Raw genomic sequence first — 23,467 nt, forward strand, 5'->3', positions numbered from 1 at the left:
GTAAAATAACTTGAGCAGTGTCCTGTTTGCAATGCTGTCGGTGGTGAACAAAGAACAGGATTCATGCTGCCTTTGGTATTGAACAATAGCTGAAGCCAAGTCTGACTCAATCCCAAAGTTAAACACTCTGACAGTGAGATGACAATGTGGCAGACCTGCTAAAATACCTGGATAAAGGAACAAACGAGTGCCACTGCTGATAGTTTATCTAAAGCTCTGAGCTGACACAGCTGGCCTGGAGACAGAATGGCTGACAGACAATCACCCAGCTCCAAATTGAACAGCAGGGCCTTCTACCACAGCCCTTCCTGCAGTGCATGTGTGGGGACCTATCCCCTGAGTGGGGATGCTCTTCGAGGTTACCTTTCAAGGCTGAGTGAAAGAAACTGGCCCTTGGTCACTGATATGGGTGGGTAACATCGATCTGTTAATAACAATTAAATATCAATTAATTTTTTTTGCTAGCTTTAATACAATTGTTTCAATATTGCTTTGTGGTGTACTATAATAGTTGTTATATCTCCTATACTGTGTTATAGTGTATAATAATATACTGTGTTATAGTATATAATAATTCTGGCTAAGATTGTTTTGTCTAATCATTATAATAATAAAAACATTATATTTATTTATTTAAATATATCTGGTTTGCTGTCCTTCATCCTGTGGGACAAAGTTGTATAAAGGTTCAGTTATACCTATATAATCCTTTAGACATAAACTGTTGATGAAGTCTGGGGTTAAGACTGGATCCAGCCATACGCAGACTCTATGAGGGGTTAAAAACAAGGGGATCCTTTCTATACCTGGTAACTCAACAGGAGGGTTTCTTTAATAAACTTTATCTGAAGCTCCCATTCTACCCCTGACAATAAGGTGCTCAATAAGAATAAAATGCAAGACTTTGCACTATCAAGTCAGAACTGTGACCACTACAGCTGATAGCACCCAGTGCTGCCAGGGGCTCAGGAGAGGAGCTCCAGGGACACCCACAGCCCTATCTGACCTGCACAGCCCCAACCTGGGCCTGTCCCCACCCCTGCCCATGGCCCAGAGCCCATCCAGGGCAGCCTGGGCTCACCAGGCTCTGTCCCAAGGGTACAGGACACGCCAGTCCCCAGCCATGCTCCAAGCTGTGGCCCTGGCCCCAGCCCTCTCTGCTTTTGGTTGCCCCCTGGTTTATCCCCTGCCCTGCTGGGGCTGGTGTGATCAGCCCCAGTTCTGCTCTGGGCTCAGTCCCTGCAGGATGGTGTTCAGAGTGCCCTAACAACACACTGGACAAAGAACCTACAGGAAGTCCTAAAAATGCCCAACTGTGCCCTTATTCTGATATGGAAATAAAATAATTACCTTTAAAAAATCCGAAATCTTACTTCTCTGGCAGCCGGATGGAATTACATCCACTTTTTTAATCAATGAAGGAAATTTTGGCCCTATCAAAATAACAAATAATGATTTATAGAAAATAATAAATAATGCTTTAGAGAAACCACAGAATGTATGAAGCCAAGGAGAAAGAGGAAATATTGTGGAAGAGACATCCAGATGTTGGAGCAGTAACTGGAGTTCCTGCTGTAGGCTTATAAAACATAATTTCAGGTTTGAGTAGAAGACACTTTAAACAGCAACTGCTGTATGAGGAAGGTGCATACAGGCATGAGGAAGGTGCATACAGGCATGAACATGACAGGCAGCAGGTGATGAGACTGGGACTGACCACCAGCCACTGATGCTGCTTCCACTGCACTGTGATAAAGAACCAGCAGATTAGGCACAACGTGAGGCAGTTCTGCTGGAGAGGATGTCCAGTGTTTAGGATGCAAGGACACAACCTCACGTCTTCCACAGGCAGCACCCAGCAATTATAAACTATATAATGCACAAAAATTTTGGACTTCTACAGTCAATAAGTCACCTTTTCTCCATGTCATTGGCTACAGAGGTCAGCAATGAACTGTGGTGACCCACGGGAATAAAATGCAGGGGAGAGGTGTCAGAAACCACTGCAGCAACAGGTGATCAGAAAACAAATATCACTGTCATTTCAGACCTTTTGTAGAAGTGCAGCTGCATGCTATCTATCCCAGATTATCTAAAATAAAATTAGTTCCAGTAGCTCCTAAGAGCATGCCATTAACAGCAATCTACTGATGATCCCTAACTCAAGCAGACACAGAAATGCTTTTGGCCAGCAACTTACACAAATGTCTGTAAACACTGAAAGAATTGCTAGGAGTTACAATGGCTTGCCAGGAGATACAATGGCTTTCAGTCAAGAGTTAAAATAAAATAGCTTTGTTAAAGGAGTTTAGAAGAAGAAATATTATGCTCACTTTAAATCAATACACTGCATTAAAAACAGTGATGTTTCTATTGAAGTCTACAGGTTCCCCTGTACAAATATTCTACTGCAGCTCTCCCAAGGCTTTCTAATGCAGTGAAGAGATGTGAAAAATGCCAATCACTTGTTTTTAAAATTTTTAAAAGTTTAATAGTAATAAAATGGTTAAAAATAATAGTAACACAATTAGAGTAAGAACAATTTGGACAAATTGAATTAGGACAATATGAGACAATAAATACAAAGAGTTACAGACGTCCGGGTACCTTTTTCTGGGCAGCACAAGCTTGAAAAAGGACACTCGTTAACAGAGTATTAACCCTTAAGAACAACTGCCCGTTTCATATTCATACACTTCATACATGATGCATAAATTTCATTCAAATACAGGATTCTGTCTGGTCAGTGTCAACTTCTTCCTCCGAATCCTAACAGTGCCTTCGGGAAGAAATTCATTTCTTCTGATAAGAGGGCAATAAATTCTTTTTCTCTGAAAGCTTTAGGTGTCCTGTGGCTGCTATCTCGCTGCGAATCCTTTCTTAAAAAAAAGTATCCTGCATAGCATAGTTTCTATTTTAACATTTTTTATAACCTAAAACTATATTTAACACAGTACTTAAGAAAGTTAATACAGCATTACTTTCTAACACAACACACATAATATTCATTTTAATATTTGTGAAAAGCCAATCATGAAATACATGCATTTTTCACAGAGAGATACCTATATTTACAGGAAAAAAAGAAGAGCTCCCCCAGCTTTATTTCCATTGAGGGTTCAATCTGTAACTGAATCCATGCATGTAGCAGTCTGAGCGTTATGGGTGGTGAAAGATATTTGTTCAGTTTTAATTCTGTGACTGCTTTCAGCCTCACTGAACTCAAGAGAGATTCACTTATGTACTCTCCTTAAATCTCAGCATTGATGGAGAACTAACTCCCTGCCTATGTCCCTTTTTACAGTTCCAGAGCTGCTTTCATGACACTGGGAAGCCCTGTAATATGTAGGAACTGGCACACAGAGTTCTAGCATATTTTTAGTATCCCACAAAACTGGCATGGTTTAGTTTGTTGTCCTCTACAGAGATACTAAGGAAGCAAATTGCCAAGGACATTAATTTTAGTAGTAAGAAATCCTAAAGATTTTTAGTAAAACTTAAGAAAATCTCAAGCAGAACCTCTGTACCCTCTTCTCTCTCTCCAAAAAACTCTGTTCTATACAGAAATGATAGAAACAAAACATCAGTCTTAAACTACTTTTGCTCCTTGAAACTAAACAGAAGAGTATTTTCTAGCACTTGGATATTTGAAGTCAGTATCACTATCAGAAAAAGTAAGAATGAATGGAAAATGTCTATTTAGGAATCTCAATGTCTAATTCTCCCTATCTACCTTTCCCTTTTTACTAGGCATGTTCTTTGCATATTTTAATTTTTGTTTTCTTTAGTCATAGAATATCTTAATAAAAGCAAGAACAATTTTGTTCATCAAAAGGACAAAAGAACTCTACAAAGGAAAAAAATCAGGGTCAGGATTTAACCAGCTCATGGTAGATTTGCACTATCTGGGGTGCATTTCCCAAACTTCTCTGTTAGTGTAGATAATGAATTAAGGTTTATTGTCCCATATAGGAAGATTTTTCTGTCCGTTCTCTGTCTCCCTGTTAGACGGTTTTGTGTTTGTAAGTGTTCATTGGGGGATTTTTCTGAACTCTGACTGAAGAAGAAACAAGGAGGCAATTTTATCAATAGAGGTTTTAAGCTGAGTGCTGTGAAGAGCAGGCAAATAGCACGTAAGGAACAGGAAACAAGATGTCCCTTCAGTGTGCCCATGTTTCTTGCCGAGTCTCCCAGCAGTGATTGAATCCCTTTCCCTCTGGGGGCACAGGAGCCGCACAGCACAGCCAAGGTGTGAACTCCAGGAGAGGAGGAGCAGGAGAGCCCTGGCTGTCAGAGCAGACACCTCTCCCCTTTTCCTGCTGTGTACTCCTTCTGCCTCATGATAATGAAAATGTTTTAACTTCCCAGGGCCTGGGGACGAGCTGCAGATGTGTTAGTGATGCACAACTTAATGAGTGCGCCAAGTTAGAAACCCAGACACCCTCAACTTTCATCCTATCTTTTCATCCAATGGAGCAAAACAGCCTGAACAGAAACAGAGAGAGGGACACTTGAACTTGGGTTAAAAGGCAATCCTTCACTCCTCTGACCAGTGAAACACATTATCAGGCATTATTACTGAAGCCAAAAGGTTTAAGGAATTCAGAAAAAAATTATTTATTTACTAAAAGGAAATGCAAGTGTTTAGTCATATCACAAAAGATCTGAAAAACAAAATATAAGCCTTCCTGCTTCAGGTGACTGCCCAACCTTAACATTACAGGATAATGAAAGAAAATGCTGTCCCTGAACAAGCTGTTCTTTCTCTCTGTGTGATTTCTCAAAGCATGGTTCTAGCTGCTATCTGAAATACTGCACTGGAATAGGAGGAGCACTAGTCAGATCAGAAGTAGCAATTAGGATTTTATATTCTTTAATTTGGAGAAGATAGGGTAGAGTCTGCAATTCTTGTCACTATTTCTTCATACTACTTATGAGAAGGCAAAGAATCATCCAGGCAGGCTCAGACTAGCATATTACAAAGTCCATATTATAGAGAGCATATAATAGAAAGCTGCATAAAGTATTTCAATCAGCTTTTATACACAATTTCAGCTTTGATTGCTATGACACTCAACATTGAACTCTAAAGATTATGCTGATTAAATTGATATAGGAAGTCCAGAATAATTTACCAGCACTCTTCTATACAAATGACTCAACTACTGCCTACTGCCAATCTTTTAATAAGTTTAAAACCCAAACCACAAGAGGTCTGTTATTAGTGAAATATGGTAATGCTTAAATTTATTTAAAAAAAAAAATAGATGGACAGATTGTGCAATATGCTCATGAGAGGTTTCTGGCTCCCTAGAGATAGAGTTTAGTTTGTTATATACTTGTGAGAGACTGAAATGTTATGGTTTGTGGCTTAGATATTGATATGAAGGACTTTTTGCCCATTAGGGCAAAACTGTATAAAGAAGCTGCAACCACCAAAGCCTTCCTTTCCCTGAAGATGTCTCCTGAGGGTAACTTGGGACTGTGAGTTAAGCTCCCTAAGGGAACTTGGGATAAGATAAAGGTGACACTGTTGTTCAGTCATCTCAGGTCTAGGGAGGAGACAGACTGAGGGAGAATGAACTATCCCCAGAAAGCCAAACCCAGCAGCTGCCCTGAAAATCAGCTCTGGCTGGGATTGAGGTGGGGGAGGCCACAGCCTCATCTGCTGAGTCTGCACAGACTCCCCCCAGCCAAGGGGGCAGGAGGAGTTTTGGGTGTGTGACACAAACCAGAGGCAGTGAACAGCCATCCTCCCCTACACCAGCCCCACAGGCCACATTCATGAGAGGTAGCTGACGGGGTGCCATAATCCATCAAAGACCCCCCAGAGTGCTCCCAGACTTATTCCTGAGGCCTTGCAGCAGAGCACTGCACGTGATGCAACTGCTCCAGAGCCTGTGGCAAGAGACTGTGCCACACCTGCTCCAGCAGGGCAGCTCCCTGGGCATCCCCAGCTGCCCTGATGTACATTAACCCACTGAAATCTGTGCTTTGAGGGACCCTCACCACCAAGGAGACCAGAAGAACAGGATCAATAGGACACCATCAGGATCCATGGAGTGGTGATATTTTCCCCTTAATCTGTCTCTCTGTCATGCTCTTTGTCTCCTCCCTCCTTTTTCTATTTCCTTCTATCTCTTTCTACCTCCTATTTGCTGTTAAATAAAATCCATACTACTGACTTTGGCATATGGTCTTGCTTGCACCTTAATTTGGGCAGAGACATCTCTTTCATAATTTTAATAACAGAATTGTAACATTATTTAATCTTAGTCCTTCCCTGGTTTAAGTAAATAAGCTATTTGTATACAAATTTATCAGTGGAGTCTGTTTTCCATTTTATTTAAAACAAGTTGAACCTGTATCTAAGGAAAGTCCTGAAAATGACTTCTGAGGTCTTCTGCCCAGCAAGACCTCTAGGGAAATATTTGTGGAGAAATATAATCACATATACAATTATATCATTGCCAGATCAACTCACAATTTCTCCTAAAGGTCATCTTGGTTCAGGATGCAGTGGAGAACTAGCAGAAAATTGGTATGCAATAAAACCTTATTAGAAAAAGGGTTGTTCAGGTGGGATTTGCTTGGTTTCTGCATTTCTCCTTAAGTTCCAAAAATGCATGTTTGAGCTTTGCAGCTGACTGAAAGCTTGAGGGCAGAGCTGCTGAAGTGTGACTGTGATGTGAGCTGTGGCAGGTCCCACGAGGTCCCCCTGTGGTGTGGCCTTGTGGCAGAGGCCGGGCCATCGCTGTAGCTGCTGCCTGGGCTGGGCTGCCCAGGTGCCCCCTGGCCCTGGCCAGCTCTCTGTGTGTCCCACAGCAGCCCCCAGGGCTTTGTGCTCGGAGCCCATCCACCCTCCTGGACTCGGCCACTGCCCTGCTGAGAGGACTGGGCTCGGCTTTTGGGAGCAATACACAAACAAACACTTCATTAAAAAAACAAACTAACAAAAACCAACACCAAAACACAACAAATCTTTGATCCATTATTCTTATGTAGCCACCACAGGCAATATCCAGAGAAGCCACACAAGTGACTGCACCCTTAGAGCACTCTGCAGCCCAAGGCAGGGATTTAGTCATGCAAGGAAGAAGTGGATGGATGGTACAGTACAGATAATTACAGAAATAGTAAAGAACAGGATCACATGTATCCTGTATGGCTGGCCACAGCTGTTTCACTGCTGGGAAATGCATCTCTCCAAGGTGAAAATCTCCCACAGATCTGTGTTTCTGCCAAAAGCATTTGTCTTGTCTGTTTTAAGCAGCTTAATATATCTCTGGATAGAACAAGACCTTGCTCAGCACATGCAGCAACAAAATGAAAAGCAGTCACAGCACTCTCAAAACCCCTTTCAAGGCTGAGTCCCAGGATAACAATAGTTAGAGCTGACTGCAGACACCTGAAAAAGAGCTGACCCTCAGGAGGTCCAGAAAGAGCATGCTAGGCTCATGTTCACGTTCATCTTCAGGGATGCCTCCCTGGCAATTCACCTCACACTGACCAGGAGCACTCTCTGACACCTTCAGACACAAGTGTGGGGTTTGCCTCTTATTCTGCTCTTTGGAGATTTGGGACTTTGAACCTCCAGCCCTGCTTGAGAACAGCACAGACAATGCCCTGCACATCTTCAAGCCTTGGGCACTTTAAACTTCCAGAGTTTTACAGTCAAAGCACAGGCCTCACAATAAAACAAAGAGAAAAAGAAAGCAATCAAGGAAATTAATTCCTGGCTATTTTGCAACATCCGTTCCATATGTCCAAGAATATATAAGACTAATTGCATTTTCACTGACGTCAGTCTAATCAACAATCAGTTTAGGAAGCTTAATGTGTTCTCCTCTGGCTCACTAGGAGATACATATTAACCTTCAACAGAACTTCCAAACACATTTGACTTGATTAATGTAATACCTCCTTTCCTTTCTATAAATATATTCATGATTTTTTGTATAAAAACCCAAATGTAATTACAGCATACTGAACTCTTAATGGGATTCTTTCCTTAAACAAGCATTTATGTAAACTTTGCTCCTCTTACAACCAACCATCTTTTTTCTCACTGGAGGGGATTTATTATCCAATTGAAGGCCTTAGTAAGAAAAAATTGGTATTTTACAAAGGTTTGCAGTTTCTGAGGTGATAGTTGTATTGATTACATGAGACAACTGTGTGATTATCAAAACAACTGATGCAGATTATCAGCTGTCATTGCTATGATTACATACTCCATGAAATATCCTACTGTGGTGTTTGGGGATATCAGAAAAACTGCCTGTGTGAGGGGATTAGAGCTTAAAGACATTTTCATAAATCCTTGTGTTGTGTCACAGACTAATAAACAGTTCAGTAAGTGCAAGAGCCGCCCAAAAGACCTTTTCAAGAAATTTTATCCCTCCAATAACTTAAAAGGTTTTTGCAAGAAAAAACAATTTTAATAAATGTTTTCATGTCGTACTGATGTATGACAGAGTCTGGGACAGACTAATAAAATGCTGCTTCTACCTCTTTCTGCAGCACAGGAAACACACAAATATGGGGTTTTTTTCACCTGGAGCAGAAAGCGCAGGTAAAACTTGGGATATGGTGTACCAATGAGCCCATCTTTTGTTCAGTTAACCTTTTTGGCCTGCTCGGGGATGGATTCTGTCACACACAGGTAAGTGATTAGGCTCTTTGCAAGCTATTTTATTGATTGTGCCATTTAAATTCCTCCCATGCTGTCCTTTATTTTGCAATTTGACTGAAGAGGGCCTGAAGCATGAATTGGAGAATAAAGATGGGATAAGGTCCTGCACTGCTGAAACCTACCTGGACCTGTGCACAGCACAAAAGAATTCTTTAGGAAGTTATCCTGATGCCATTCTTGAAGCTAATACATATTAAATTATTTAATAATGTATCTCTAGAGAAGTTACAGTCAGAATATGGTTATTGAGAAGGTCCTTCAGATAAGGTCATTTTGTTCATGCTAATGGTCATAACTAGTCTTTATTTTTTGCTGTGACATACATAAAATTCATACATGTGCTTTCAGTTTGTTAAGTAAATAACATACAGGGCCTGAGCAGGTATTTGTGTGCAGAATCAGTATTTTTTTTCCCTCTGGTCTTGAAGATAATGAAATGGATGTGATCCAGTCCAAGAGCATATACCCTGAACCTCCTCTGACTCCAGTCTCAGCTGGATATTCAACATGTACCTCAATCATCAGGGAAGCCTTTAAAAGTAAGATTAATATTCTCCTCTATTCATAATGAATTCCAAGTTTTCTCTCCACTCTCCACAATAGCAAGCATGTGCATAGGAAGAGTGTATTGAGTTACTGGGGAATGTTACTGGTTTTTTTCCATGATCTTGTCTTTCATCTTATGAAGTACAGACAAAAGAAAAACTAATGATCATTTTATAGACATGGCACTTGGGACATAAATATTTCATCAATTCAGCCATTTCTGTTAGAGGAATTGGGAATCTCATGTAATTTGACATTATGACACCTTCACTTGCTAGTGGAGAAATTTCACGCACTGCTGACTGACACTACGTCTCCTACCAAGGGATGGGAATTGGGAATGTCATGGGCATCACCCAGCTCTTTCCCCTGAATATACAGCCCAGGTCTTGGCCATGGACAGGAAACACCTGGTGAATCCACAGCAGGCCCCATTCTGCAGGAATGCTTTCCCCAGGGCCAGCAGCACTGGCCTGTCAGTGGAGGTGCTGAAGGTGCAGGATAATCCCACCCAAGCCCAGCTATATCCCACTGGGACAGCACTGGAAGAGACACCCCTGGGTGATGTGAAGGAACTGAGCCTTCAGTGAGCTGGCTGCTATGGCCCTTCATACAGACATAAAGCTGAAAGTCCTTTATTTTTAGCCCACTTCATTCCATATAAAGCTAATTTTCAAAGTAAAACACAAGGTGTCATATCAGTATTCATGAAAATTCCCACAACCTGACACTGAGATAACACATCAGGCTTTCTGATTGTGTCGTTTTGCTCTTTTCACAACTTCAGTTCTTTTTTCAGTTTTCAAAATCTCCTGATTCTCCCAGGTTTAAAAATAATCAAGAACTTCTTCTTAGAATTTCTTTCTTTTCCCTAAAAAGGCCTTCACTGCCTGTTCAAGGGACCCTCAGGCACAGGTTTGGTGATGTGAGTAGTCTCAGACAGTGTAAAGCTTGCAGAAGAGCAGACAGAGCAGCTTGGAAGGCTCCAGGGCAGGGATATTTTGTTTACATGAGCAGTCACTCCTGATCTCTACCCCCTGCCAAGTAAGCCAAGATTACTGAAATCTTCTAACTGGTATTTAAGCACATTGCCATACATGCTGTTTTGCATGAGGCTTGAAAAATGCCAGGACATAAATGTGGCCTAGTCACAAAATATATATTTTCACTCTCCTTTTGACATCAGATCAAGCTCACTCTACCAATCTTGTCAGGGTGCTCAACCTTAAATCAGTGAGACCATAGCCCGTTGTGCTTTTCTTTTCCTTTGCAATGTAAGTCTACTACCAGTATATTTTTTCATCATTAGGATTCAATCCTTTTACTAAAAGAAGACTGGGACAGAGATAGATATTAAACATGCTTTCAACAATATATTTTAAAAAAATCCAGAACTGAAATGTCACAACCAGCAATTCATGCCGAGCTTTCCACAAATAGCAGCTCAAACATTTAACCCACCTAGGCTAAAAACTTCAGCTCGCTCTATTTATGTTCTTACTGCACATCCTTCAGTGAGGGACACACAGCTCGATAACCTGTGGTTATAAAAGGTTCTCAGCCTCCCATTAGTTTTTATTTTTAGCCCCTCTCTGTCAGGAGCTCTGGGAGGGCAGTGGCTCCCCAGGCGTGGCAATGGTGAATGCTCAGCACATTCTGCAGGAGCGCCTTGCCCAGGACCAGCAGCACTGCTCGGGCGCTGGAGGTGCTCAGGGTGATGCTGCAGGGTCCTGGGGGGCTGTGGGACCCCGGGGAGGAGCAGGGTGATGCTGCAGGGTCCTGGGGGGCTGTGGGGAGGAGCAGCCTGTGCCCAGGGCTCTGCTGCACTGAGGCACCGGGCACACAGAGCTCGAACGAGAAGGCTCCTTCTCCTATTGTCTGGGTTTTTTTTAAACTGGTACCTTACAATTCCATCTTCTCCCCACCAAAGCAATCAGAAATAATCAGAATTCCTGCTGTCCCAGATGGTGTCAGTGGATCCTCGGGGTGTGCAGAAACCCCATTGTCAGGAGAATGGAAAACCCTTCCATGACACTGTCAGCATATCTGATGTTGCTCCTTGTGTTTTAGACAAGGAAAGTGGAGTCCATTTCCTCAGGAAGATGACACGCTGTGTTTATAAATGCTGTCACTGACAGGGGTGTTGTTACTCTGACTCACCAGCACTGACTGGGTCACTTGGAAACTGAAATGCCAGTTTCCCCCAGACTCCAGCGCCCACTGGGGATCAGAACTGAAGTTGGCTCATTTCAGCATTGTCATTGTCCTGAACAGCACAATGACAAAATTCAGCTATGGGAAGTGACTTTCTAGTTTAACTTGGCTTGGTTTTTTAAAAATACAACATTTGTAAGACTTTTGTGCCCCAAACTGTTTCTGCATTACTACTGTGACTTCTGATGGCATGTTATAATACAGACATCTCAAAAAACTCAAAAATTAATAACCAGCCAAACCAAACCGGTCCTCAGGTTTGAAATAAACATTAACCCCCAGTCAGCCATATTGCTGACATTTTAATCCTCAGCATAATGTTTGTATTTAACATTGCAGCACCCTTTGTTAAGCTTTTCTCCCCAAGGCAGCACACTAGTCCCTGAAGTGTGGGCTATTCTGCAACCCCATTAGACATTCTTTTCAGGAAATTTCCCCTGGCTACTCCAACCTTTACAAGTTACTTTTTATACTGAAGTACCTCAGTGCTCAGTGACTTTATGTATATAGCATTGTTTTGCTATATTGCAAAATCACACAGCAGCGTGTTATATTACTGTAGATGAGCACCAATGGCTCTACCAGGAAGAAACTGCTGAAACACAAGAGCTATAGAAACATTAGTATTCTGAGATCCATCATGTTCTAAAATAGAGTAAAGTTAAATATTTATTTCCCAGTTATTGACACCTTATGAGACCATTGTAAGTGTCTGTGGCTGCTGTGCTTGAGTTGGGAAATCTCCTTGGGAAAACTTTTGTGGGAAAACTCCCTCAACAGCAGCATTGACAACTCCACGTGCACTCAGCTTCCCACTCTCCCCACTATTTGTGGGACTCCAAACACCCAGTTAAACATTACTACTAAATTAAAACATTAAACTTAAAGCTTATTGGTGGGGGGGTTGCAGAATGTTGAGACACAGCCCTGGTGCTGTTCCAGCACTGCTCAGCAGCAGACAAAACCCTGGTGTGTTATCAACACCTTTCCAACTCCCGGTGCTCAGTGTGGAACCCGGAGGGTTGCTATGGGAAGATGAATTCCATCTCAGCCACTATTTTTTCCACATTTACTCAGACATTAAATTCTGCCTCCTGAAATTCTGCTAACTCAAAATTGGTTCAACATGCGAAAATGTTGTGTTAAAAGTCTGCCAAAACTTCAAAGCTACTGCTTTTTCCTCCTTCAGATGCTTCTACTACTGAATCATTGTATTCATTGTCATAGAATTAATAAAACTTATGCCTCACAGGTAGTGAGAAATGAAAAAGCAACAAGAAAACTATTCATTCTCAACGTTGATATTTTTCCTCAAGTAATTTCCTGTAAGGAATAATGGCAAAGCATATGTAGAATAGATGTTGGTGTTGCAAAAACTCAGAGAGGGTTTTTGAACTTTGAAGTAATGCTCATGGCTCATGTGTGGTTTGGAGTAATGCAACCACCCAAAATACATGCAGAGGAAAAAAAAAATGCCACCAGAACATCTATTTTTATGTTAACCCTTAACAGCACATGGTAACAAAACCATGATATGGGTTTATATGGGTTTATATGTTATGTTATATGGTTATGTAACCAAACTATAACTGCTCTTCTGAGCCAAAGAAATCTATTTGTGTTTGACTTTATCAGCCAGGGCCATTCATTCAAGGAATTACTCCTTCCTTACTTTTTGTTTCCTAACATAATAAGCAATCAAAAAGGCTTAGCATTTATTATCTACATGCATCTAAATATCTATTTTTAATTATTAAATTTAAAATTCAAATACTTGCAATAGCAAAAAAAGCACAGGAAGAAATGTGTTCTCTATCAGTTTGAAGTAATTTAGAAATCCACCCTGAAAAAGTTATGAAAGCAAAACTATCAAGAACTGTAAATCAGGAAATACCTGCTCATAGGAAAGGAAATTTAAGACCAAATTTTGCAGTAAAATACTGCAAAATATGTGAAATTCGCCCACTGGTATTTAAATGTTTATAACAGATTAGGTAACAGTCTTAAAAGCTATCAGACTTTTCTTTGTATTCAAGCCCAGGTGATGCACCTCCCTCTTCCTCAAATAACTTTAGGTCCTCTGAACAGCTAAAATATCTATATCCCTCTCTCTGTGGAGCCAATGTGAAAAGGCTTCGTTCAGCTGAAGGCAGAAAGAAATAACAAGCTCCCTAGAAGAAATGTTCAAAAGCTTTCAGGTCATATTACAACTTAGCAAAACTTAATTGCAGCCAGGCAAAGCGAGGCATATTTTACAATATTGTCAGTATTGTACAGCTGTGGATGTTGCTATTAACCACATTTTATTAAACCAGGAGCAAGAAATGGTTCAACTAATGCACCATTTTCTCAGTGGTGAAATACATATTTTACAGGACATAGAACATTTTATATGATTTCTAGGACATAAATGTCAACCTAGCTTTTTTATTACACGGGTTGAATTTATTTAATGAGCTGCCTTACAGCGGAGGCAGCCTTGCATTTTTCACTTGCTTCTGCGGGGAATTTCAGTAGTTAGCAAATGAGCCCGGGTCTAATCTGCTTCCGTCTGCAATCATTTGAAAAATGATGCTTGGCAAACAGCTCTGCACAGCCTCGCCATCAGACGGGGATCGATTCCTCACACCGAGGGACGGAGCAGGCTGAGAAGTGCATCCACGTTACCTGCAGCAAACAACCAGCTCTTTTTATTCTGAACAGCCTGCGACTACAGCCGGACCAGCTCTGGGAAACCGCTTTCCCCACATTGCAAAGGATGGGGAAACAATGGTCAGAGAGGAACCGAGAGCTTAACGCGCTCCCCGGGCCAAATAACCGAGTGTCCAACAGCCCTTGGGTACTGCTGGGAACGCTGGTGTCCCCAGGGTGAATTCCGCACTCGTGTCCTGTAATCCCGGCAGAAGCAAGCTGTCTTTCCAGCACCTGCGAACAGCTGCCTGGAAGGCTTCAGCTCCCTACAGGCACACCAAACGCTACTGTCAAACGACGACCTGCCACACAGGGACAGCAGTGACAAGAACACCCGAACGCTGTATGAAGCAGCGACCAGAGACGATCAAACATGATTTTCTGCGCGGCGTGCCCAGGGGCCGGGCAGCCTGGCTGGAGCCAATGCACCGGCGGGGCCCGTGGGCTGCAGCCACTCCGGCCTGAGACCACCCCGAAGTTCGGGGGGAAACCCTCACCCCACGGGTCTTCACTTATCACATTCTCAACCCCCTCGCAGCTTTTGGGTTGAGGCCCTCCCGTTCCTGCCCGTGCAGTGTATCCTGCATCCCCTGCCGCTGCCCCGGCCCCTGCACACGCACTCGCTCCGTGCCCCAGTTTCGCAGAGCCGGTGCCCGCCGGGATCAGCGGCGCGGAGCTGCCTGCGCATTCCTCCGCTCCAACAGCGCGGCTCCCTCCGAAACCCGCCCGGGCAGCGGGGCCGCTGCGATCGGCACCGCCACCCACGGAGCCGCCCCCCAGGCTGCCCCCGCAGCGGCGCCGAGCGCCCGGAGCCGGGCCCCGCTTACCAGGTACCACACGCCGAGGATGATGGTGCCGGTGCGGACATGGCAGCAGAGGCAGCAGCTGTTGGAGTAGAAACGCGCCCAGGGCGAGCTCAGCATCTCGGCGGCTCCTCGGGGTTCCGCCGCTCCGCGTCTCTGTCCGCGCCGCTCCGCGGGGCGGGACCGGGCTGGGGCCGGGTTGGGGCCGCCCCTCCCGGCGGGCGGGACCGAGAGCACGGCACGGCACGGCCCAGCAGGGCGGAGGGGGCTCTGAGGGCTCTGCGGCCTCTGTCCCCGCAGCAGCAGCAGCAGCAGCCCGGCCCCGAAGCGCGGGAGGGTTTCGGGATGCGCAGTCCCGGGCGCTCAGCGAGCGGCAGCCCGGCCCCAGCGCTGCCGGGCCACGGCCGCTCCCGTGGAATGCTCCTCAGGAATGCTCCTCAGGGGAAGCTCCTCAGGGAATGCTCCCTGGGGAGATGCTCCTCAGGGGATGCTCCTTGGGGATGCTCCCCGCCGCGCCTGGAACGAGCCCCGTGAGGGCGAACCGGCTCGTCGCTTCCTTGGCAAAGCTTGTAGTGCTCCTGGCAATTTTTGAGTGGCAAAGTAGCAGAAATAATCTCTATTTCTCTATAAGGAAAGATAATATTGGAGGAGGTCATGGAATGTTTGGAATTTACCCCAAGTTCTGCATCCATGAACCTTTGTTTTCTTTCACAGTGCTCTCCTGATCCCCTCCCAAAGTTGCTGCTATTGGGGTGCCTGGAATTTCCTCGTGTCACTGATATACAAGGTAACCTTGAGCTCATGGCCACTACCTGCAGTTAATGTCTTGATGATGCTGGAGAACACGCATCATTAGGAGGAAGGACCCAGTCCTGTATATTCAAGCACTGTGCAAATTTGAGCTGAAATTCCTACCAAGCAGCTGACTTTTCATGTTTTATTATTTGTCTTCCAGATGAAACAATGAAGAAAATACTGTCAGAAGGTCTGTATGTCTACCCTGACCCTAAGCATAATTTATTTACTGCCATCCATCTTTGCTTGCCACCAAATCCCACAATTTATCATCAAAATATAACATTAAAATACTCCAGTGCTTCCCTATATGGTTGCTTTGGGGCTCTTCATTATTTCATACATACATACATCTGCACAGAACAGGAACTTTAAGATAAAAGCTAACTTGGCACAGATGAATATTTTAACTGTGCTTTATCCCTACTTATAAAGCCACTATAGTAAATTAAATTAAAAATACTTGAGGTAGAAATTTTACATAACCTCTGTTCCAAGTTTGTCCTTTTAAAACTGGCAAGGGGTTGGCAGGAATTTTTGTGTATAAAAGGAAAAGCCACGTAGCCCTGAATTTATAATTTTGACTAGATTCTATGCATAAGCTGAATATTTTTAAGATTGATATTCAAAAATGAAACTAAAATTCTTGTAAAATGCAACATCACTATTGACAAATATTCCAGAGGCCAAAGGAAAATCACCAGCCATGGGGTCTGGACTATCTCACTGATAACCTTGAGAGACCTTGTCCTTTAATGCCAGAGAGTAGGAAAGCTAGAGATGAAACTCTTGCATGCATCCCTTGAGGAAGGCAGGAGCATCTGGTTCATGAGGGCTTTTGACCAAGCACCTGACCTTTTCAAGGCAGAGGCAATAAATTAAGGGGGATTCTATAAACAAGGGCACACAGATGCAAACCTGGAGGAAAAGGGACCAGAGAGACAATGCCAAAACGCAGAAGTGTCAGGTTACTGACTGATGGCCCATTGAAGAGCTCTGGGAAGGGTCACCTGCAGTTTGGAACTGATAAGAAGGGGAAACAAGAAGAACAGGAGGGTTTGGGGTATTTGAGGAGGACTCTGCAAAACTTTGGAAGGAATCATTAGAGGAAGGGGATTGCGAAGGAGCAAAGGGGAGACAATAATTAGAGGAGGGGGATCAGGAAGGAGCAGAAGGAGGATCAGACAGACAGGGGTATAAAGGAGGTGAATCGTGTGCAGAGTCTGGCTGGACAGACTGCCTGCTCACCCTCACTTCCTATAAAACCTTTCTTAAGTGTCTCTCTGTAGTTTCCCCTCTGCACACTGTGTGTGGGCACTGTAAGGAGCAAGTGCCAGCTGCTGGGGGGATCAGTGAGGGATCAGTGGGTGGGTGGGTGTTATTTGCTTGCAAGCATCAAGCTGGACCAGCTGGTCTCTGCTCGGATCTTCTGTGAGTCCTACTCCTACGTGTAGGAGGCAGAGATGAGGGCAGCACCTTGTCTGTGGCCATCTGTGCAGCTGTCCCTGCCGGGCTCCTGTGCCTGCAAACGGGAAAGCCGCAGCTGCGTCCCTCAGCCTGGGATGGGCACAACAAGCTGGGCTTTAGCAGCCAAGCAGGAGGAACTCGGGTCTGGAGCTGTGAGAGGCAGACACAGTTTATAACACCCTCCAGCACAGCCCTTCTCTCTGTGAGGAGAGGTTAACTGCATGTCTGCTTTCACTTAGGGTTTCCCATCAGTGGCTTTAACTCCCATATTCTCAGAAGGAAAAGGAAGAAAAAATAAGCAGCAAACACTAATCACTTCAGAGCAGTTTCCTGTATAATTATTAATTTCCATTCAAAAAGCCTGATGGAAAAGAGCAGGAAACATCAGGCTTCATGTCACTCTCTGATTTATAACGAGCTGTATTTGGTTTGCTTGGCAAGTGTTTGGTGGTGGGAGTGTTCAGAGCCTGAGCATTGCCACAGACACAGACCCTCCTCAACACAGCCTCTCTAAGTAAAACTTCCACGTCTCTCGCTTTGCCTTACAAAGCAAGAAATGACAAGCACATGTTACAGAGGGGGCTTTGAATCCTGAATACCTGATCTTACACCCTGATGATGGAAAATCATTTAAGGTGCAACAGGGGCAACTTGTAAACTGGATGACACCTGAGTTTTGCCAAGGTTTCCAGAGGTACAACAGATACTCGAGATTGTCATCTTTATTCATCAAAACTTGAACAGGATCAGTATCACTGTCTTGCTCAGCAAGTGAGACGAAGTTAAGAGAATTACCAGCTTACTTACAAGTACTTGTTTCAGCTGTGCTGAAAAAATAAATAATTTTTGCAGTGGGATCCGTATGGTAAGAATTTTTTCCAAAGGAACACTCAATGCTGAAATTAAACACTGCACAGGGTCAGAGCCTGACACACCCTCGCTCAGCCGCCGGCCAGCGTGAGGGCTGTGGGGTGTACCCAGAAAGGAAATGCAGGCTCGTGGCTCCTGCCTGCCCCTCTGACCGCAGCGGAGCTGCAGATCGCTGAACTCCATTCACACAGCCAGTCACTCCCCGCGGCACAGCCTGAGAGCTGGGCAGGGACTCAGCCCCCTTGGCTGCTCTGCCAGCTGTCCCTGAGCTGCACTCTGTGTCCTGCTCCTGCTCGGTATTCCCCATCTCTCCCCCGTGATCTTCTCACTGCAGAGACAATTTCTCTCTCCTGCCAGAGGATGCTCTGGCCCATTCAGCATTTTCTTGCGCTTTCTAGTGCTCACTAAAATTGGTTACTGCTACTTCCCGACACTGTTAATACCTGTCTGAACAAGATTGCTGGAAGAGGACAGGTGGCTTAGGAACTGCTTGTGACTCCCACCTTCTGTCTGCCCCCACAGAGGCGGTGCAGCGTAGCTCAACTGCTTTGAATAATTCAATTACACTGCTGCCCAGCATTGCCTACAGCGCTTAAACAAAAGGGCAGCTCAAGAGAATCGCATCTCCTGCTTGCAGGATTAGCCGCGTGCTCCAGAGTGAACAAAGGTATTCTTAATTGTTTTGTATTTGGCAAATTAAGATAAGAAAAGGGTTAAACATTGCCCAGAAACCAAGGTCTGGGTATTGTCCTCAGGCACACGGAGGTGACGACTTTGAGGAAGAGACTCTTGTCGTAGTAAAGAGCCATTTTAAGAGTCCTTTTGTTCAGCCTGCTTCAGAACCTGTGTTTCAGGATGACTGCAAGTGATTCAAGTATTCAGAGCTGTAGGAATACTTCGTGTAATGAAGTTTAAAAAATACCTGTACTTTCTAAAAGAAGTAAGCCTCCAGTAAAAGTCTGACACTACCCCTCTGCCACAAGGACTGCCCAACATGCAATCAGATAGGGCTGCTGCTACGATCCAGATTGGGTTCAAGAGGTCATTCATTCCCCTGGTTTGCCTAAAAAGGATCAGAGAACAGTATTTTCTCCAGTATGATACAACTCAGAGCACAGAGCCTGTAAGAAAGCCATTGCAATGACACAGCTTGATGTGCTCGCAAAGCAAAATTCTTGTGTTTCAGCACCAAACAATGGACAACGAATGGTTGGTGTTTGGGTTGGTTTTTAAAAATTTCTTCTTTCTTTTAAAATTTCAGTTTAAATCTTTAAAATTTGTTGAGAGAAATGCCTGGAACTTTTTTGCTCACTACTGGGATATTTTCTCATGATTTGTCTTATAGAAGATAGTGATTCTAATATCTTAGGAAATTTATATACTTGCCCATTTTCCTTCCTGATGGTAAAGTGTACTTGTAACTCCAGCTTCCTTGTGCCAAACTTCATAATTCTACTTGAAGATGGTGATTTTAAGAAACATGTTATTAAAATATTTTGATATATTGCCCTGCCAAGAGCTGAAATGTTCTCCAAGGAAAAGCTTGTTTTACTGCATGCTTCTTTCCTCCCTTTTCTTACTTGAAAGCCTCTCAATTTTGCTCTGAAAATATAGGACTCACAAGAAATGAGTCTAGAGTACACTGACATTCAGCTCTTTTTTCTTCTGGCCTTCTCATTCATGCCAGCCTCACATTAATTGTAACATTTTGGATGAGATTAAATCATCTGTGCTGCATTTGCAAGAAACCTCAAAAATAAGCTGGGCAGTTATCTAATTATTTGCTTGGCAGCAGATTTGCAATTTGGTAACATGTTCTTGAAGCTTTCCCTCAGATACAGTTTGCTTTCCCTGGGCTGCATCTCCTCAGAGATCTCTCCACAGGGAATGCCTGCATACCAAGGCATGTGGCTCTTTTGTGTCCACCCCTGCTCTCCTCTCCCCTGCCTGTGCTGTTCTTTCTCAATCCCTTTTGCACAGGGCTGCCAGAGGCTCACGTTTTCCTTGGAGAAGATAGTTACACTGGACTTATAGCCTGGCTCTGCCAGTACCTTAACAAAACAGAACTCTCTCCTTTTGCCCTTGAAGTCTGTGAATTTCTGTAATTTTTCAGTTCTCCTGGTTTTCCCCCGCTGGCTCAGCATACCTGAAGATACTGAGAAGTGCAGACATCACCACTGTTTGCAACTGTTATCAACAAAATTGGAAGGTGCGGGCGTCCTGTATCCAATTAAAACTCATCAACTCTTTTCCACCAGGCTAATGAGCCCTTTACCACTTCATATCCGAATAATTTCTACTCTACACAAACTCTTCTGCAATTTTTTTGATAAATTAACTTTCTGCTTATCAGACACTGCTTTCAGTCCTTTAAGCATGTTTATTGCTTCCCTCACCAGTGTGGGGATCTAGACAGTTTTGTACAAGCTTTTAAAACGGCGGGTATCAGGCATAACAGTATTCATTTATTCAATGCACACAGGATTGGGATTGTACCCCCATTCCTCTCCACTACTTGGATTAAAACATCACCTGATTTACACTTGACCTTTTACTACACCAACCCAGTGGAAGGTCATGCTTGGAGCTTTTTGGTCTTTTGGCCTGAATGCTTATGCTGGACACAGCATTAAACAGACTGGGACATTTTATCCATAATCTGTAGCCAGTTATAGAACATAAAGTACAGCATGCAAGGATGAGATGGGGAGGTTGGATAAATTGGTTGTTGTGCTGCCAGTACTCTCACTGCTTGCCAGATTGCTTGAGCAAAGGAAATCTCTGTGACAGTTTTTAATACTGTGTTGAGTTTGCAGAGAGGTCACAGGTCTTTGATTGATAGGAGAGGCAAGCCTTCTAAGAAAAGCTAATATACATCAAACAGCATTTACTTCCTTTTAGTTCCATTAGTTAGATTAGTTAATGTTTAATTTATAGATTCATTTGAGTATGGTTCAACACTGGGAATGTTTCCAGATTTAATTCCCTTCTTCATTATGCTATTATGGGTTTTCCCCTTCTTTTAAAAGACCACCTTTTTTTCTGTTTTAATATAAAAAGATGTAGACATTCCCATCAAACATGTTTTGTTTACATACCTGTTTGGATTTTTTTTTTTGGTTATATCTAGTAGAACTCATGATCATCTTGTCTTCTATCAACAATCTCAGTCTAGTGACAAATCATGTCCTTACATTCTAGTGAGAACCAATGCTGATTTTAAGTACAGTCAAGAAGAATTGAAACAACACATCTTCCATAACTGAGTCTTATTACTGCCTGTAACTTATAGAGGAAGCACTTCTCAGTTTCAGATTTTCAGATGCCAGTCAGGCTTCATGCAGTAACTCACCACTTCACCTGGGGACCTGCTTAGACTTTGCTCCAGATGCACTTTAGTCTTCTGACTATTAAGCCAAATGTGACAAAACCTGGAGCTTTGAGCTACCTCCAACTTTAAAGCAACTGAAAAGCATTAACATCATTACTTTGAATATCTATGGAGTTATCCCACTTTTCCTGCTCTCTTCCAAGTCTGCTGTAGTCTCAAACAAACTCCAGGGAATGCCATCCTGTTCTTCTCACCAGTGCTCACTGCAGGCAGAGGTTTGCTACAGAACCTTACAGAAATTTTCAGTCTCACGTGTATTGTTTTCTATGCTGAAAAAAGCACTTAACTTCCTCATAGTGTCACATCCCCTGCTTGTTTACCCATCCACTGCTTATTAGGGAGTCACCAATGGAGATCAATTGCTTTCCAGCCAAGCCTGCAGAGCATGCCATAGGAGCTGGTGGCTTTGTGCTGTGAAAATATCAGCTGGGTTTGTCCCCTCCAGCTGTCTGTCCTGAATCCCCTTGATGATTGATTTGCTGAGCACATGATAGCAATACAAACCCAGTTAGCCAATATGTGCCTTTTTCTGCAGAGGCAGACTGCAAGTACTGTACATGCAATGTAACCTTTTATATGCACTATAAGTAATTACAGATTGAGGATATGTCCTTCATGAAGTGCAGACATACAGCACTGATGATATTACTGCTTCAAGAGCAAGGGAAACACTTCTGAACAATGCTGATGGTGCAGAAAGTTTAATTGGATTAAGTTTGTTCCAATTTGTAAGTCATTTGTATGTATTAGGAAATGCAACTAGGAAATCTAGATTTAAAGCTACATAAGATGGAGCCACCAGTACCATGTATATGTGTGCGTGGGATGAGACTGAAGCTAATACTGTATATTTTGTATTGTTTCTTCTAAAGAAAAGAAAGATCAAGGCTGCTAACATTCTCCTAATTATAAAAACCAAAGCCACTCTTGGCTTCTCTTCATCACTGTCTCCTAAACATCCTCCTAAGATACCTAATGCCAGAAGTAACAGTGATAGTTTAAATCATATCTCTAATTTTTCATCTTTTGCATAGCAAATCACATAATAAATGCCAATACAATTCCAGTGAAATAGCATTACTTGCCAGCTGACCTCCAGGTGCAGTATAAACATTGTTTCAAAAGCACATCTCACAATCACACAGCTTTCTGCTGTGTCCCAATATAGGTTATCAATGTATATTACTATACTGAGACTGTAAAGCATTTTATAGGCATGCACGTCTGAACATGTTTGATTATAGCCTTAGGCAACTTTGGGAAATCCTGACTGAGCCAACATTGCAGAGCTGTCCCAGCTCACAGTGGTATTCAGAAATGCACTAGTCAAGGCACAGATAAAATGTAATTGCAGTAAGACAGAATTGTAACTCACCATCTGCACTGCAACTCATTTAGTGTCAAACATCTATGAAAAAATCTTTGGAATACCAGAGGTTTAGTCTTAGCTTTCAGAAACCCCATCTCTGCAGACCAGAACAACACACATTTGCCACTTTGGAGAGAACTTTCTTTTCATTTTTAAAGTAAAGATCACTGATCACTAACATGACATTCTCCAAACTCAAACATAGTTTGAAAATGCAAATCTGTACATATTTTCCCTTCTCTTTTGATGTTTAATATATATGAGCCTTTAAGCCACTTAACTGCCATGTGGGGCAGTTTTGTATTTGTAAGACAAAAGACTCCTCACTGTGAGTTTTACCATGCTGATGCTGATGGAGACATCCTTGAAGCCCTGACAGAACACCCTCTTGATAGCTCACTTCATTTGGAGCAGGGCTGAGCTGCCGATTTGACATAAGAAAAAAAAAAGGCAAAAAAAAAAGCAATTAGGAATTCTTTCTTCAGTTAAACTTCAGTTTTAAATTACCTTTTTTGAGGTAGACTGCTCAAGAAATATTAGGAATATTTGGCTGTAAAGAGTTTAAAGCCTCCAACAGTATCATGTCCTGTCCTCCATACAGCAGCAACACAAAGCAAAAGTGAAAC

General features: G+C 43.1%; 1 protein-coding gene across 1 annotated transcript in view; it reads right to left on the reverse strand.

The window, feature by feature from the left end:
- The window catches only part of LAPTM4B (lysosomal protein transmembrane 4 beta), a 60,626-nt gene extending 45,366 nt beyond the window's left edge, over nt 1-15,260 (reverse strand). The window contains exon 1 of the mRNA XM_005479482.4: nt 14,974-15,260. Within this exon, the coding sequence (XP_005479539.1) occupies nt 14,974-15,069 (96 nt within the window). The 5' untranslated portion in view covers nt 15,070-15,260. The remainder of the gene's footprint in view (nt 1-14,973) is intronic.
- Between the last annotated feature and the right edge of the window lie 8,207 nt (nt 15,261-23,467).

This window comes from Zonotrichia albicollis, chromosome 1, assembly GCF_047830755.1.
Source record: "Zonotrichia albicollis isolate bZonAlb1 chromosome 1, bZonAlb1.hap1, whole genome shotgun sequence".
NCBI classification, from domain to species: domain Eukaryota; kingdom Metazoa; phylum Chordata; class Aves; order Passeriformes; family Passerellidae; genus Zonotrichia; species Zonotrichia albicollis.